The sequence below is a fragment of the Salvelinus namaycush genome, chromosome 21, assembly GCF_016432855.1.
Source record: "Salvelinus namaycush isolate Seneca chromosome 21, SaNama_1.0, whole genome shotgun sequence".
Lineage (NCBI taxonomy): Eukaryota > Metazoa > Chordata > Actinopteri > Salmoniformes > Salmonidae > Salvelinus > Salvelinus namaycush.
Window position 1 is genome coordinate 43,823,030 of NC_052327.1, and position 16,587 is coordinate 43,839,616.

The 16,587-nt window shown below is 43.6% G+C and overlaps 1 protein-coding gene across 1 annotated transcript in view; it reads right to left on the minus strand.

The window, feature by feature from the left end:
• Positions 1 to 14,968, minus strand: part of fanci (FA complementation group I) — a 20,851-nt gene extending 5,883 nt beyond the window's left edge. Inside the window, exons 1-26 of the mRNA XM_039017741.1 lie at positions 14,870 to 14,968; positions 14,498 to 14,602; positions 14,125 to 14,197; positions 13,863 to 13,993; positions 13,513 to 13,666; positions 13,354 to 13,411; positions 11,097 to 11,138; positions 10,852 to 10,975; positions 10,676 to 10,761; positions 10,337 to 10,469; positions 10,023 to 10,100; positions 9,613 to 9,749; positions 9,245 to 9,428; positions 8,739 to 8,826; positions 8,419 to 8,549; positions 8,200 to 8,270; positions 7,839 to 7,953; positions 7,553 to 7,675; positions 6,941 to 7,009; positions 6,766 to 6,867; positions 6,386 to 6,580; positions 5,091 to 5,209; positions 4,638 to 4,793; positions 4,323 to 4,502; positions 4,007 to 4,173; positions 3,405 to 3,490 (exon numbers count right to left, since the gene is read on the minus strand). Coding sequence (XP_038873669.1) covers positions 3,405 to 3,490; positions 4,007 to 4,173; positions 4,323 to 4,502; positions 4,638 to 4,793; positions 5,091 to 5,209; positions 6,386 to 6,580; positions 6,766 to 6,867; positions 6,941 to 7,009; positions 7,553 to 7,675; positions 7,839 to 7,953; positions 8,200 to 8,270; positions 8,419 to 8,549; positions 8,739 to 8,826; positions 9,245 to 9,428; positions 9,613 to 9,749; positions 10,023 to 10,100; positions 10,337 to 10,469; positions 10,676 to 10,761; positions 10,852 to 10,975; positions 11,097 to 11,138; positions 13,354 to 13,411; positions 13,513 to 13,666; positions 13,863 to 13,993; positions 14,125 to 14,197; positions 14,498 to 14,593 — 2,898 coding nt within the window. The 5' untranslated portion in view covers positions 14,594 to 14,602; positions 14,870 to 14,968. The remainder of the gene's footprint in view (positions 1 to 3,404; positions 3,491 to 4,006; positions 4,174 to 4,322; positions 4,503 to 4,637; positions 4,794 to 5,090; positions 5,210 to 6,385; positions 6,581 to 6,765; positions 6,868 to 6,940; positions 7,010 to 7,552; positions 7,676 to 7,838; positions 7,954 to 8,199; positions 8,271 to 8,418; positions 8,550 to 8,738; positions 8,827 to 9,244; positions 9,429 to 9,612; positions 9,750 to 10,022; positions 10,101 to 10,336; positions 10,470 to 10,675; positions 10,762 to 10,851; positions 10,976 to 11,096; positions 11,139 to 13,353; positions 13,412 to 13,512; positions 13,667 to 13,862; positions 13,994 to 14,124; positions 14,198 to 14,497; positions 14,603 to 14,869) is intronic.
• Between the last annotated feature and the right edge of the window lie 1,619 nt (positions 14,969 to 16,587).

A 16,587-nucleotide genomic window follows, 5' to 3' on the forward strand; every position in this document is an offset into this window, starting at 1 on the left:
GTAGCCACTCTTTGCCTTGATGACAGCTTTGCACAATCTTGGCATTCTCTCAATCAGCTTCACCTGGAATGCTTTTCCAAAAGTCTTGAAGGAGATCCTACATATGCTGAGCACTTGTTGGCTGCTTTTCCTTCACTGCGGTCCAACTCATCCCAAACCATCTCAATTGGGTTGAGGTTGGTTGATTGTGGAGGCCAGCTCATCTGATGCAACACTCCATCACTCTCCTTCTTGGTCAAATTGACCTTACACGGCGTGGAGGTGTTGGTTCATTGTCCTGTTGAAAAACAAATGATAGTGCAAACCAGATTGGATGGCGTATCGCTGCAGAATGCTGTGGCAGCCATGCTGGTTAAGTGTGCCTTGAAATCTAAATAAATCAGTGTCACCAGCCAAACACCCCATCACACTACCTTCTCTAAGCTTCATTGTGGGAACCACATGCGGAGATCATCCGTTCACCTACTCTGCGTTTCACAAAGACACGGGGGTTGTAACCAAAAATCTCAAATTTGGACTCATCAGAACAAAGGACAGATTTCCACCGGTCTAATGTCCATTGCTCGTGTTTCTTGGCCCAAGGAAGTCTCTTCTTCTTATTGGTGTCCTTTAGTAGTGGTTTCTTTGCAGCAGTTCGACCATGAAGGCCTGAATTATACAGTGTCCTCTGAATAGTTAATGTTGAGATTACTTGAACTCTGTGAAGCATTTATTTGGGCTGCAATTTCTGAGGCTGGTAACTCTAATGGTGGTCCTCATGGCGATCCTCATGAGAGTCAGTTTCATCATAGTGCTTGATGGTTTTTGTGACTGCACTTGAAGAAACTTTGACTAACCTTCTTGTCTTAAAGTAATGGACTGTCGTTTCTCTTTTCTTATTTGAGCTGTTCTTGCCATAATATGGACTTGGTCTTTTACCAAATAGGGCTATCTTCTGTATACCACCCCTACCTTGTCACAAAACAACTGATTGGCTCCACAAATTAACTTTTAACAAGGCACACCTGTTAATTTAAATGCATTCCAGGTGACTACCTCATGAAGCTGGTTGACAGAATGCCAAGAGTTTGCAAAGCTGTCATCAAGGCAAAAGGTGGCTACTTTGTAGCTACTTTTTTTGGTTACTACATTATTACATATGTGTAATTTCATACTTTTGATGTATTCACTATTATCCTACAATGTAGAAAATAGTACAAATAAAGAAAAACCCTGGAATGAATAAGTGTGTCCAAACCTTTGACTGGTACTGTACATACCCTTGTCCTACCAACATATTTGTATGCATTACATCATATTCTCTTCCCAACATCAGAAATATTACAAAAATATATAGGAACATATAATAGTTATCTGGCCATGTAAATGTCTAATTCAGCCTACATAGATATTGCACATTACATACAAAACAAACCGTCACACACAAATGCAGAGAGACAGAAGCAAAATCACCAGATGGTGCCGCAAAGTATTGTCAAAGTAGTATGAGTTGCACCTCCGTCAGTCTGTCGTGTCATTGCCATTGTAATCAATGTTCCACAGACACATTGATGTCCAGAAGTAGAATGGGAGCTAATGACTGTTTCGCCCAGTGATGTAGTCGAGTCACTAAACCGAGTACGAATCGAGTCCCAAATCCCCTGTGCTCAAGTCAGAGTCCAAGTCCGAGTTCTTTCTGTGCCACGTTCTCGAACTTTGCAGATAGAAATTCCATGAAGAGCAAACTTTATTCCTTATTCAACATGTCTGAGGCATGTTTGTTCTACATAGCATACTTCCATCTGAACATTCCAAAACGTTGGATCCTGCTGAATGCACCCTAGGTTGTTAGCTATAGCTAGCTAATGGAGTAACATGACTGAACAAGGTGTAGCCTAACAAATGGCCAACGGTCCGGTCCGCAAGTAGCCTAGTTTTAGAACGGTCCGCGATATGCTTTATGAATATAAAATGCGGCCCACCAATGCACAATAGAAATAAAAAAAACGTAGCGCCGGTATTATGGGTAATATCTTCTGTGAGTTAATCTCTCAAGCCATTTTCTGGGTAAAAGAGGGAGACTTGGCTACGTAACCTGGCTATGGAATGCAGTGGGGAAAGTGGGAGGGTTGAGTGAGACTACAAATGCAAAGACAGCCTACTTTTCTAAACTCAAGGGAGAGAAAAACATAGCTAGACTGTTGTTTACTATTAAACTCAATACTGCTATTGTTTTTAATTTCATAAAGCAGCTTGTTTCTTAACCAGGCAAAGGGTAGTGGCTGGTGGTGACTGGTTAGCTACGGGGAAGCAAGACAGTCGCCTGCGCGATATGTATAATCAGATCTGGAGCGAAGCCTGTCTGCCCACACTCATTGCTTGCTCTCACCAGCTGATGTTGGCTGTGTGTGCGCATCCTTCCCATTGCTGAACAGAACTTCGCTGATCCTGGAATTCCTGACAGGCCGCCACCAGGTGGTAAGGGAAGGTAACAAGACATCCGCCACGCTGATCCTCAACACGGGGGACCCTCAGGGGTGTGTGCTCAGTCCCCTCCTGTTCTCCCTGTTCACTCAGGACTGCGTGGCCAAGCACGAATCCAACACCATCATTAAGTTTGCTGATGACAACAGTGGTGGGCCTGATCACTGACAACGACGAGACAGCCTATAGGGAGGAGGTCAGAGACCTGTCAGGAATTCTTCTGAGACCTGTGGTGCAAGGACAACAACCTCTCCCTCAACATGATCTAGACAAAGGAGATGATTGTGGACTACATGAAAAGGAGGACCGAGCACGCCCCCATTCACATCAACGGTGCTGTAGTAGAGCAGGTTGAGAGCTTCAAGTTCCTTGGTGTCCACATCACCAACAAACTAACATGGTCCAAGCACACCAAGACAGTCGTGAAGAGGGCACGACAAAACCTATTCCCCCTCAGGAGACTGAAAAGATTTGGCATGGGTCCTAAAAGGTTCTACAGCTGCACCATCGAGAGCATCCTGACGAGTTACATCACTGCCTGGAATGGCAATAGCTCGGCCTCCGACCACAAGGCACTACAGAGGGTAGTTAGTTTGGTCCAGTACATCACTGGGGCCAAGCTTCCTGCCATCCAGGACCTCTATACCAGGCGGTGTCAGAGGAAGGCCCTAAAAATTGTCAAAGACTCCAGCCACCCTAGTCATAGACTGTTCTCTCCGCTACCCCACGGCAAGCAGTATCGAAGCACCAAGTCTAGTTCCAAGAGATTCCTAAACAGCTTCTACCCCCAAGCCATAAGACTCCTGAACATCTAATCAAATGGCTACCCAGACTATTTGCATTGCTCCCCCAAATAACATTTTATTTGATTTTGATTTGAACAGAATGATCTAGAATCTATCCAAGGTCACATCCTGTATACTTTAACACTTCAGTCACACCTGGAACTGGCGAATGTAGAAAGCAGTCTTCTCCGTGACACTGGCATTCCCTGGCCCGTGATCACTCCCTTCCTCCACAGAGACATCTGAAAGGAAACCACCACATTATATGTTTTTACAAACGGTTACGGACAAGACATCTGTTATTCACAAAATCATATCTACAGGAACCGACTTTAACGAAGAAGCCATTCACAAGAACTTATTTAATTAATTCAATTGACGAGTGTGAATGAACAGTTCTGTTTGGTAGTTGAAAGTGTGTGGAGTCAAGACTTGGGCCTTAAGCAAACTCCCTGTTCTGAAAGGATTGTGAATGAGAGCTGTCTGGGGATTTTAGTATTGTGGTCTCAAAGTTGCTTCATTGTGTCTGTTCTGAATGTATGATCATGTGTTTTTAAACTGGAGACATCTTGGCCAGCTCTCCCTTATAAAATATATTCTGTATCTCAATGGGATATCCACTGTGGTTTTGCATTGATATCAATAGATTATTTGAAAGATACTTTAAAGTTTCAACTATCTCATTTCAGGATTTGCGCTTTACAGAAGACCCCTTGGTGTGACGCATTGAGAATGAGAGCAGTTTGTGTGTGTCCCACCGATGGCAGAAAGGAGCTGGGCCACCCTGGCTGGGTAGCGCTGCTGCCCGGTGCTGAAGATCCTCAGCAAGCCCTCCAGACACAGCAGGGACACACTGCAACGCTTCTCCTTCTTCCCAGCATCCTCCACTGCACACGGGATGTTGGTGTACCGCCACATCAAGACACTGGGGGAGGAGGGGGATAAACCAGTTGAGGTCACAGAGAATATGACCAGTTGATGTCATAGAGAATCTAACCAAGCGATGTCATAGAGAATCTTACTAGGTGGTGTCACAGAGAATATAACCTGCTGATCTCTTAGATAAAATCGGACCTAGTGATGTCACAGAGGTGGTGGAAGGTCTTGTCTGTGTTCTGTCCGTCGGGGCCGTCAGTGTGTCCAGTTTCCTCCAACTGTGTAATCTTTTGCAGAGCCACGCTCACAGCGTAACGCAGGAAGTCCCCACTAGAGCGCAGCACCAACAGAGCCTCCTCTCTGCTCTGAGCGCTGTCTCTGGAAGAACACACACACTTTCAGGTGCAAGACAGGTCACAAAACAGACAGGTACTGTATGACTTTGAACTAAAATGTGGCACTTGTATATGCAGCCTTGACAGGAAATACATTCCCCCAAACACACACTCACACCTGAAGAGTGCAGTGAGCAGTGTTGACACAAAGCCCATAGACAGCAGGCTTCGAGGGCTCTTGCTGCTCTTGCCCTTTCCAGACTTCTCCTTCAGGATCTCAGACAGCTTGTTATAGCGACTAAACAGCTCCAGGAGTTCCTCGAAAAGACTCTTACTGCAACACACAGTGTCATAGTAAAAGACAAATTCACTCACCGTCTCACAATGTAGCATATTATCCATCCCAGTCCTACACATCCTCAAGAGTTTTGTCGCTTGTCACATTGAAATAAATAAAAATCCTATTCAGCACGTTTCCCACTCTTTTACTTCACCGGGACGGAGCATCCTGAAAAAACTATCCTAATTTCTAAACATTGATTTAAGCATCTGAGCACACAAGTTCATTATTCAAAACACTGATACAGTAGCTTCTCCCACAGATCCAGTGAGCCAGTCTTCTTCAGGTTACCTGTAGTTGGCCTTGGTGAAGTTGTATTCGATGAGCACCTCGTACACTCCCATCACCAGCACGGCGTAGATGCTGTTCTTCACCCCCACACTGGACAGGGAGAACTCAGCCGACTTATCCTAGAGGGGGGGTTGCACAGATATTACATCACTTCAGTCACAGTGTACTGTTGATGTAATCTCTGCCACTTGACAAGCTGTCTTTGTAAATACAAATGTTTCTTAATTGACTTACCTGTATGGATAAAGGTTAAATAAGGAAGCATTATACATCATCCCTCGTGTACACGTACAATTCAAAACACTATGTGCAAGTTTCAAGTTGATAGAGCAAAGAGAAGTTAAGTTATTCCGGTTTAATTGAGGACACAAATATGTTTTTTTATAAAGATGCCTTATGGGTCCTTGAGGAAAATGTGGTCCTTATGACGAGAAACAACGCTATACCAAGTTTTGTGGTTGTACGTCAAACGGGGCGAAAAGGCTGAGCCTTAAACTTAAACCAATTGGTGACGTTTTTGGTGTCTGAGAGTAGCGGTGTTGATATAGCCAAAGTATACTTTTTAACCAATCGGGCATTGAGACATTGCGACAAGCGCGAAAGAAAGAATTCCATCAGAAATAATAGGTTTGCTTGCTTGCAGCGTCGCTGCCAGCACCCCTAATAAAATACAATACTCTACTGCTGTTCATTCTACCAATCAAAAGCATTCCGCTTCTCTCCCCCTGTAAGATTTTCTTAGAGTTGACCTTAACCACAGATTACACTACCACTAACCGCAACCTTAAATATTACTAAAGTACTCCTTATGATAAACTAAACTAACCATAACTACATATTTTAACATTTTTATTTGAGAGGTTGAAAAAAGGCCCCAGAACGGCAGGTAGAATCCCAAAAAAGTACATACTGCGACACGCGTGGCCCAAACAGGACCTGTAATATAATATGCAGATCTCAGGGCTCTACTCGCATACACGCCTAAATATTTTGCTGTGCGACCTGGAAATTAAATTTAGGAGCATCAGTGAGCCTAGAAAAAGTCAGAATTCTAGCTTTATTACCTCAAATATTTTTCATTGTGCTCCTACATTTCTTTGTGTACGCCTACATTTCTCAACTGAGGCGCACACATGGTCCTTGTAAAATAGGTCAGCGTAGAGCCCTGGATCTGCTCCTACCTGTATATACAGGTAACTGCCAAATAATGGAAACACTTGAGTAAATGAGGGATACAAAGTATATTTAAGTTGCTTCACAGACTGTTCTATGAAAGTCACTACTCTGATACGCACCAGCTCAAAGTCCTCCAATTCACACTTGATCATCCGGCGCGTGATGCTCTCCAGGATGCTCTGCAGCTCGTCCTGAAATCCCCCTTCCTCTTCATCATCATCGTCATCGTCACTCCCGCCTGCGTTGGGCCGGGCTGAACGGCGCATGCCCTGGTACCAGAGCAGGCAGTGGACTGTGCAACTCAACAGATGGGCCTGAGAGGAACAGGAAGCATCAATGTCTTGATGTTCTTGTGGACGTACACCACACTCATACAAGCATGCCAGACAAGGGAGAGAAAAGCAGTAGAGTGGACTGTGCTGCTCACTAGTTGGGCCACTTCTGCACACACGCACGCACACATGCACAAACAAGTGACATAATAGGTAAAAGTTCATACCAGAGGCTCCTGGAGGAAGACTTGGTCTCCTTGAGCACCGATGCATAACTCCAGCTTCACTGGGGGCAGAAGGTCCTGTTCTGGCTCATAGTACCGCCTCACCTAGACAGAACACACGCGTCAAATCACAGTGCAATATACCACATGTAATTACACCTTAAGATATCACACACACCTGCGAGAGCAGGGTCTGCATGATGGAGCTTGCTAGTTGAGAGTTGCGGCGGAGGACATCATGGAAACCCTACAAATAAGGCACACATGACAACCTTGTGTTAGAAGATAATATGTATACTGAAAAATGTAAATGCAACAATTTCAAAGATTTTACTGAGTTACAGTTCATAGAAGGAAATCAGTCAATTAAAATAAATTCATTATGCCCCAATCTATGGATTTGACATGAATTGGCATGGGTGCAGCCACTGGGGAGCCAGGCCCAGCCAATCAGAATACGTTTTTTCCCATAAAAGGGCTTTATTACAGACATAAATAATGTTTGTATATGGAGATTGCATGGCTGTCGATTTTATACACCTGTCAGCAACGGTGTGGCTGTAATAGCAGAATCCAATCATTTGAAGGGGTGTCCACATACTTTTGTATATATAGTGTATGTACTGTACATTCAGTCTTACAACACTTATCAGCCAAAGCTGACATTGTGTAGCCTCATCCCAAATATTTTTGTGCTGTTTTGTGAACACCTATGGTCACTGTCTTGTAATGGTCATTGGTACAAACAGATCTGGGACCAGGCTAGACGTTGTGGTGTGGGGGTTCCGACCTCGTAGAGCATGAGTCGTACATCGGCCTGCTGGCCCAGACATCGGCGCAGGCTGCTGAGGATCTCCAGGCAGAAGGCCTCGTTGGCAGCAGAGTTGTAGCGGGAGTGAACATCCACCTGGACCTGGGCACAGGACACGTCACAGATTAATGGACCAATAGAAATTCCCTCATAATGGCTTGAATACATGAATGAAAGTGCAGGGGTACACTCAGTGTGCACTCAGTCACTATGAGTGGTGGTACTGATATCAAGACACTAATATCAGACAGACCGAGACACACACCTGGCTGGAGGAGATGGCCTGGCTGGCTTGGCTGGAACCCATGCTACCCAGGACCCGGAAGTTCTTCAGCAGCAGCAGGAAGCCCGTCACCGCAGACTTCCTCCCATCCAACTGGCTGCAGGGGGTCACATGACAGGAAAGATTAATTGAGTATGAGCCCAGGGGCTGTATGAATCAAGTGTCTCAGAGTAGGATTGCTGATTTAGGATCAGTTTGGCCTTTTACATCACAATGAAAAAGACAACATGGACTGGGGTGACCTGATCCTAGATTAATACTCCTACTCTGAGACACTTGATACATACGGCTCCATCTCTGATCAGAGCTATGTCTGGTTAGGACAGAGGGAGGGGGAACTTACCTGGAGAACATGGCCTTCCTCAGAACGAGAATCAGAGCATCCTTCATGGACATACTGACCTTCAGCAGAGGCTGGGAACACCAGAGAGAGAGATCACACAAGCAGCCCCTGCACTGGGCCTGGTGTGTGTGTGTGTGTGTGTGTGTGTGTGTGTGTGTGTGTGTGTGTGTGTGTGTGTGTGTGTGTGTGTGTGTGTGTGTGTGTGTGTGTGTGTGTTACCTGGACAGCCTTGAGTAGCCCCTGCACGGTGGCCAGTGGCAGGTAGGACAAGTGATCAAACGTCTCTGTCACCTTGGATGATGACTCCAGAAGGATCATGGGAGCCGAGACCACAATGTCCGAGAGGAGATCTGATGATGAAGATGAGAGAGAGAAATCAGACAACATCCAGAAACAATCCCTAGTCCCAACCATCTGGACACGTGGAGATCTGAGAGGATTGGACATGTGTATGCAAAAGGCCTAATGCCAAATAGCAACAAACAAAAAAATACACTTATCCCATTAGAGCGCAAGGAGAACAAGATACCTATATTTACCTATGAAATGAGTGACAGGGGAGGCCGTTTTGGTGACCAATCGGTTCAGGACTTGCTCCAGAATCTCACCCCTGATTGGCTCATGCATCTGTTTAAATAAACCAAAGAAAGTGGTTGAAATATCAGATGAACAGGAGATATCTTACAGGAGAGCTGCTTTAATATTCAGTGTTCCAAAATACATTGCCTGTTACAGCACTCTAATATTATAGCCTGGTTAAAGCAGACTGAATTATGCGCTCACCATTGTTTCACTGAGCTAAATATTCAGTCTGGTTTAACCAGGTTAGTCCTAATAAAATCAGCTCTTTGAAAGGCAACTGGGGATCAGAATCATCCCAAATCAGATATAGTGCTTCAGATTAGAACTAACAGATTGATCATATTCATTATAATGACATTAGCACATGGCTGTCACTTCAGATCCTGTTCCTTATATAATCTATTCATTAATCACCGTCAGTCTACATTAAATGATCCAGGGGAGGAGGCCATAGTCACCGTACCTTGAAGCCCTCCAAGAGTACCTGTCCCCCCAGCCGACAGGCCTGCTGTATGGGTGTTTTGGCTGTGGCGTTGGCCCCTTCGGTTGCAGTCTTCCCGAACGGCCCTGCCTTGGGGCCAAAGGCGTCCATGAGGATGAAGCCCAGTTGGACCAGCCCCTGGGTCACATGGTCCCAGCCAAACACACTGCAGGGGTCAAAGGTCAGTGATGGTGTCCTTAGTTACCACACTAGCATCCCCCTGAGGTGATGCTGGAGTAAGGATCAGTTCTCCCTTTTAGATCATAATGAATAAGATTATATGGACAGGGAGGACCTGATGCTAGATCAGCACTCCTACTCCAAACTGCTTTCTGAATACGAGCCCTGACCTGTTCTTGACAGTGTCCAGGATCATCTGAGCAAGGCTGCAGCGCTGAGGCAGCAGGTCCTGCAGGAACTTGGAGCCCTGCTGCAGCTGCTCATCCTTGAAGCCCTTAGTGATCGCCCCCTTCAAGAAATCAAACAACTACACCACCAGGGAGGGAGGGGGTAAAGGGTAGAACAGGGAGGGTTATGAGAGAAGGGAGGGTCAGAGGCTCTTTCCCCAATGGTCTTTCCTCGATTCCTTGCGTACAGTCTCCTCATTGGAGACGTAGTTTCAAGCTCCTTCCCCTCTAAATCTTCTCCTCCCATGCATTTTGAGAAGCAGGCAAAGAGAAGATGCGAGGAACACAGGAAAGACAAATTGAGAAAGATAATTTTCTTTATTTTTGTGATTGGAGGTTGTCTGGGTTCCTACCTGCTCCTCGTAGCGTTGAATCCTGGCCACCGAGAGCAGCAGAGCAATGCTGAACGGACAGAGCTCCCCCTGGGACCCCTGCAGAGAACAGAGACCAAACACACAGTCAATACTGTCTAAGCACCACACTGAACATTACTCATCATACATACAGGTGACTGAATTCCTGAATAACAATTTTCAATTTATAGACAATTTAAAGCATCACTCCAAAAGCAGTATGAACAGCACACCAATAAAACACCCCTTCTTTATCATTACTGTCAATCTATTTAAGGGGTGGGTGAGAGAGTATGTGAGAGTGTATCTGGGACCTTAACACTTTTCAGGAACTCCCTCCCCAGCTCCTGGTCAAGCCGCACTGCAAAAACTATGTGCAGGATGGCTGTGCCCTCCACATGCCTCAGCTGGTCCTGAGGAACAGACTGAACCTCCACGTCCATACTCCTGTGTGTGTGTGTGTGTGTGTGTGTGTGTGTGTGTGTGTGTGTGTGTGTGTGTGTGTGTGTGTGTGTGTGTGTGTGTGTGTGTGTGTGTGTGTGTGTGTGTGTGTGTGAGAAAGAGAGATCGTAGTCTTCTCATCAAGGAAGTTCACACACAGCTTGTCATTGAATTAGACATTGTGGATTATTGGTGTCATAATGCTCACTCACTCTCCATCTTTCTGTTCCTCTTTCTGGCGAAGATCCTGCTCTTTAAAGTAGCTGATGATTCCTTCCAGGACCTGTTTCTTACAGCCCTGGTAGACAACACAAACACAAGAGGTTGTTCATTCACCAAGCTATGTAGAAACATATAGGACATTGTACATACAAACAGACACACACACCTTAGCAGCCAGCAGCAGCAGCTGGTAGACCAAAGGTGGGATCTCCTGCAGGTCTAGTTTGAGGAACATCCTCAGGACCTTCTCGACCAGGAACTGCAGCTCCTCTGGGGCCAAGGGCACATCCCTGGAGAAGATTGTTTAAGGCGGGGAGTTGATGCACTCATTAACTTAGTGCCAATGCACTCATCGACTAACATCAAACATTTCTATTGAAACGAAGTGAAGCCCAATTCTTTCAGGTTTACCTGAACATAGTGGTCAAGTGGATCACACACTGTGGGTCCCATCTGTAAACACAGAACAAATACATCTAAGTTGCATTGACCACAAGCTGTGTGCCATATCAGTGAGCAATCATGGCTCCCTGAAGTACATGCAACTGTTTACATCAAATATCCTTATATGAAATATATCCCTCTTAACAGTGCTCTGATATGAGACTATTATAACAGCACCTTAAATACAAGCCATTATAAGACTGGTGTCAGGATCTGAATGAATTGTTTGTATGGTAACCCTTAGAAGAAGAGTGTCACTCAATGTCATGAGGGAGCTGACTCAATGTCATTTCCAGTGTAATCCAGGACCTTACCTGCTAGTGATAGGATTATTATTATTATTTTTTAAATCGAGTTTCATATCGGGATATTACTTTTGGCAATATATCGCAATATTATTTTTGTGCTAGTCAGCTGTACCGGCATAGCTTGCTCTCCATCTTTTTAAATAGTGAGAATTTGCTTCCAGCACTTTTAGTTCAATGACTGATCAAAACTTGTGTTCTCAAAGCTCCCTATTGTCCCTCTGCAACAGACGAGTGAGCAATATGTTTGAAACATTTAATTGCAATAAAATAGCAGTATTGAAACGCAATATATATATATATAGACAGAATCATGAGAATCTAAATACACATTGTATCAGTACCTAAGTATCGTGATAATATCGTATCGGGAGTTCCCTGGCAATTCCTAGCCCTGGTCATTTCCATGAAAAAGGACCCATGAGCAGCAACATGTGAAATTCATAGGAACATATCAAATGATAAGGTATATATCAGGGTTTACCAAACTCGGTCCCCCAAGGGGAGCACGTTTTGTTTTTTTCCCTAGCACTACACAGCAGATTCAAATACTCAACCAATCAACAAGCTTTGATAATGTGAATCAGCTGTGTAGTGCTAGGGCAAAAACCAAAACGTGCGCCCCTTGGGGTCCCCAGGACAGAGTTTGGGATGTGCTGGCATATATACATTTTTCAACCATTTTCCATCCAAAAAATTAGGAATAAGCAAAGGTTTTGATTTCTGCTCAAACAGATGGAAAAGGGGTCTCAGAAAACATCTACCAGAAAAAAAGAAAGTCTTAAAAAGTATAAGAAATACATCAAAACACAACAATGTTGAAATAATGACCCCCGAAAACGAATATCAACACAAATTTAAATGATGGATAAATGTTTCTGCCTTCTGTAAGTTTAAGAAACTTTGCCTTAATTACGGTAACAAAAACCCACTTATCGAAAATATTTTATTTCCCTCATGAGAGAAGGTAAACCTATCAATTAGTTTGTTTTTACTGATATCAATTTCGTTTATGAATTATTAAGTGATTCAAATTCAAAATGTCATTACCAAAAATAAAATAGGTAACGGAATTTCTGCAATTGAATTGGCTAGAATGGGAAATCATAGTAGTCACAAACCACAGTTGGGTTCACCAGTTTGAACAACACAGTAGAGTACCGTAAAGAAAAGTAGAGTATAGTTCAGTACAGTAAAGTTCAGTATAGTACACTAGAGTTGAGTACACTATAATGTACTGTATTGTACCATACTCTGCTGTACTCTACTGAGCTGTACTTTGATGTCCAAACTTGTGAAGCATAGACATCTATGATTGGATAAGATTTGGTCTGGTCTGGCCCAACCAAATTCAGTCTTCTTTGGGGGCAAAGCTCATTAAAATAATAGCCTGTGTCTAGAATAATATCAGAATATGCAAAGGAGGATATTGCATATTTATACATTTGTGTACCTATTTAGGATACATCACCATGAAGAGAATGACATTCATATCCATAATTATGCATTTCTGTGTATTACAGATTAGAGACCCATGATAAAATTCCATTAGCGCAAATCCACTTCACTTACTGTAGTTCAATAACCAACTCAAGGTGTTATGTGATAGCTGACACCGCATTCTTTCTGCAGACATTCTGAATCGGAGCAGATATTTAAGTGTTTTTGGAAAACGTGAACACAGAAAAAAACAGAGGGAGATTTTACCAAAATTCTGATACCAAACTTTGCATCTGCAGTTCTTCCAGTAAATGTGTTTTTGTAAAAGTTTCTGTGAAATTGTTAAAAGTAGTCCTTGTGCATGGAGTTGTATAGTTTGTTAAACTTTTAAAATCAATGGATTTTATTTGGCACACATTTTAAGTGAAAAATCTGAGTCTATGCATAATTCTGATACCATGGAATCGCCCCCCTATTACCTGCTGGAGCAGAGGCTGTTGATGAGCTGCTTCTTGTACTCTTCCCCACTGAGCTCACCTGTAGATATATCAGGGTAGAAAATAAGGGTATAGAAGACGATTTAGGCAATTCTGTATGGTAAGGTTTCTGCATTCATGGTTTTGAGTTTGGTTTGGTACCTTTGCCATAGGATAGAGCCTCAGTGGCAGCCAGGGCAGTGAGGACTGTGGGGAAGAGCTCCAGGGATTTGCCACTGCCCATCTTACCCAACTTAATGGCATCAACGAAAAGAGACGCAAGCTGTGCCAGGGAGGGGCCGGGCAGGTTGTGGGTCTAGGATGAGAACATACAGGGACAGGGTTATTGGAACAGATGAGTCTAATCATCAATACCAAACGACTTAAGTTTAAACATGAAAGAAATGGCAGAAACAACCCTCCTCCGGTTTGTGAATAAATAAATCTGCCTATGAAACTGCGTAGCCTAATTAATGGCTGTGCGCAAAACAACCTTTGAAATATCACTGTACCTCTAGCATGAGCAGTCCAATGATGTCTGATGCCACCTCTGTCTGGAGATCTCCAGACTCACACAGGGGGATGCAGTGCTGGTACAGGAGCAGCCTGCGACTCGCCCCCTCTGGGGCACTGGGCGGAGAGCCTGAGAGAACACACACACTTTGAGACACCATACTCCAACATTGCAGAAGCATCCAAAGGAAATAGCATGGGACAATGACAAAGGCCTGGGTCATAGTGTCAAGAAATGTTTTGTATATCACACATGGTTACCTTTGAATATGGATTTGACCATGGCTCCAATGTCCTTCCCCTTCAACGCACTGTTTGTTACCACAGTGGTCAGCTAGAGGGAAAACACCCAGAGATTATTCAAGAGTTGGGTAAATAGTTTAGCCTGGTTGCCACTCTGTTTCTGCTCTCTTATGGAAACCTCTTATGGAATTGACATGGCATGACAATGACAGTTGGCAAGATGGCACAAACAGATCTGGGGACTATGCAATACCTAGTTAGGTACAACATAGTAATACAATGTGTCAATTAATACATTATTGAGATGTAGTCAAATGAATAATGTGTATTACAAGATACATTATCATAATTGTGTTGTAGGGTGTTGGGAAAATTTGTGTTGACTGGTAACCTGGTCATCAGTCAGGGATGAGAGGTACTGCTGCAGCTCTGGGATGCGCTCTCCATCAGACAACGAAACTATCTTCTCCATTATGTCAGCTCTCATGTTGGACGTCTACAAGGTAAAAGAAGACATACACTTTCTGATATGATTTACAGTGTATTGCACAATGTTCAATAGGGTGTTAAATTATAACAACGTTGGCAAAGTTAGCTAGGTACACCACTGCCAGTTCACTACTAATCATTGGCTTTAAGATAACATTAACAGTTAACTACCTCACGTTAGGCTCGCTAGCTATCGCGCTTCCAGTCGTGTGATAAAAGTTATTGAACGAACTTTCAGAAGAAACTACAATACCACCACTTTGGTTGAACATACCTTTGCAGGTCCTAATTGTATTTTATCGAGTAAAATGGTTTATTTTTGTATTTTTCGGACAATTTCACCAGTAGCTAGCATGCCAGCTCCTACTAACGTTTCGAATTAGCAGCGAAATGAAATTCCGTTGTCACTAGCTAGTTACCACATTCACAAAGTCAAAATGTATAAAAACAAAAAGGTCCTTTTTGTTTTTAATTTAAGGTTAGGCATAAGGTTATCAGTGTGGTTAGGGTTAAAGTAAAATTTTAAGAAGATACATTTTAGAAATAGTCGGGATTTAGCCATAATGATGACTTTGTGGCTGTAGTAACTAGTGACGACCGAAATTCCCGCCAGCAAACCTTTTCCTGTTGTCAATGTTTGCATGCCAGTGATTGGCTCTCTGTGTGTATGGAACGCCCACATTTCTTTACAATAAAAAAAAGAAAGAAAAGCAGACGAGTTAGCTTCTAGCTAACTAAATTTAGCAACTCGAATTTCCAACGATTAGCTAGATGAACTAATGAAATATGCATATTCCCACGTTGTGTACCAGGTGTTAGCTGGATAATTTATCTGACAGTGTCAAGGTAACGTTAACAGACAGACGAGATATGGAAAAACATTCACTTAAACTGTGGAATGTCTTGTTTGCTAGCAGGTAACATCAGTGCATTAGGCTACATCACGTTAGTACAGTTGGCTAACAACTTAGCTAGCTACAATACTTAAAGTAACAGTAGCAAGCTGTGTGTTTTGACAGGTTGTCTAAATAGTTTGTCACATCATCATCATCATCAAAATAGTCTGTCAGACCCAATATTTCCATACTTGTGTGATTTCATAGTAGGCTTATTTTTTGTCACACCCAGCTATCTAACGTTGGATACTTTGAAATTACTTAACAAACGTTACTGTGGCTAGCTAGCAAGACGTTTATATTGAATAAACATGCACTTATGTGTGTGTTCTAATGTGCTGAGCAAGCTAAGATGTTAGGTAAAGGTTAGATGCCATTCATTTAATGTTCCATCTATACATCCAATCAGCTCACTGTTTTAAAATGTACATCTTATACTCATCCTCCCTCCTATTTCCATAGCAGACATGGTGGCCCATCTTCAAAAAGTTACCAGATGGGAGCCTTGTCCTGAAAGACAACAGCAACTACAAATGCACCATTGAGAGCATCCGGCTGCATCACCACCTGTAAAGGCAGCTGCACTGTCCCCTGGAAGATCACCAAGGACTTCAGCCATAGCCTGTTCTCGCCACTTCTGTCTGGCTGACTATAACGGAGCATCCACCACCAGGCCATGAGACAGTGGAAAAGCCTGGCTATCCACCTGCAGAACCTGCTGTTCACCTGCACCTTAAGAGACTATTTCTACTGACTCTGTAGCAGTATTGCTTCCATTCCTCTCCTTGCCCCAACCTGGGCTTGAGTCAGGGACCCTCTGAACAGATCGACAACTTGTCACCCACAAAGCATCGTTACCTATCACTCCACAAAAGCTGTGATCTCCACACCTGTGCCCAGCTGGGCCTCTGTTCATGATCTCCACACCTGTGCCAGGCTGGGCCTGTCTTTGACCTCCACACCTATGCTCGGTTGTCCCTCAGTCATCCCCATCCTCTGCTCTACTCCAGTTGCTCTCCATTTTCAGTAAATTATATATCATTGTAATTATTTGTGTTCAATTGTTTGTCCCTCTGTGGTGATTATTTAACTGTAT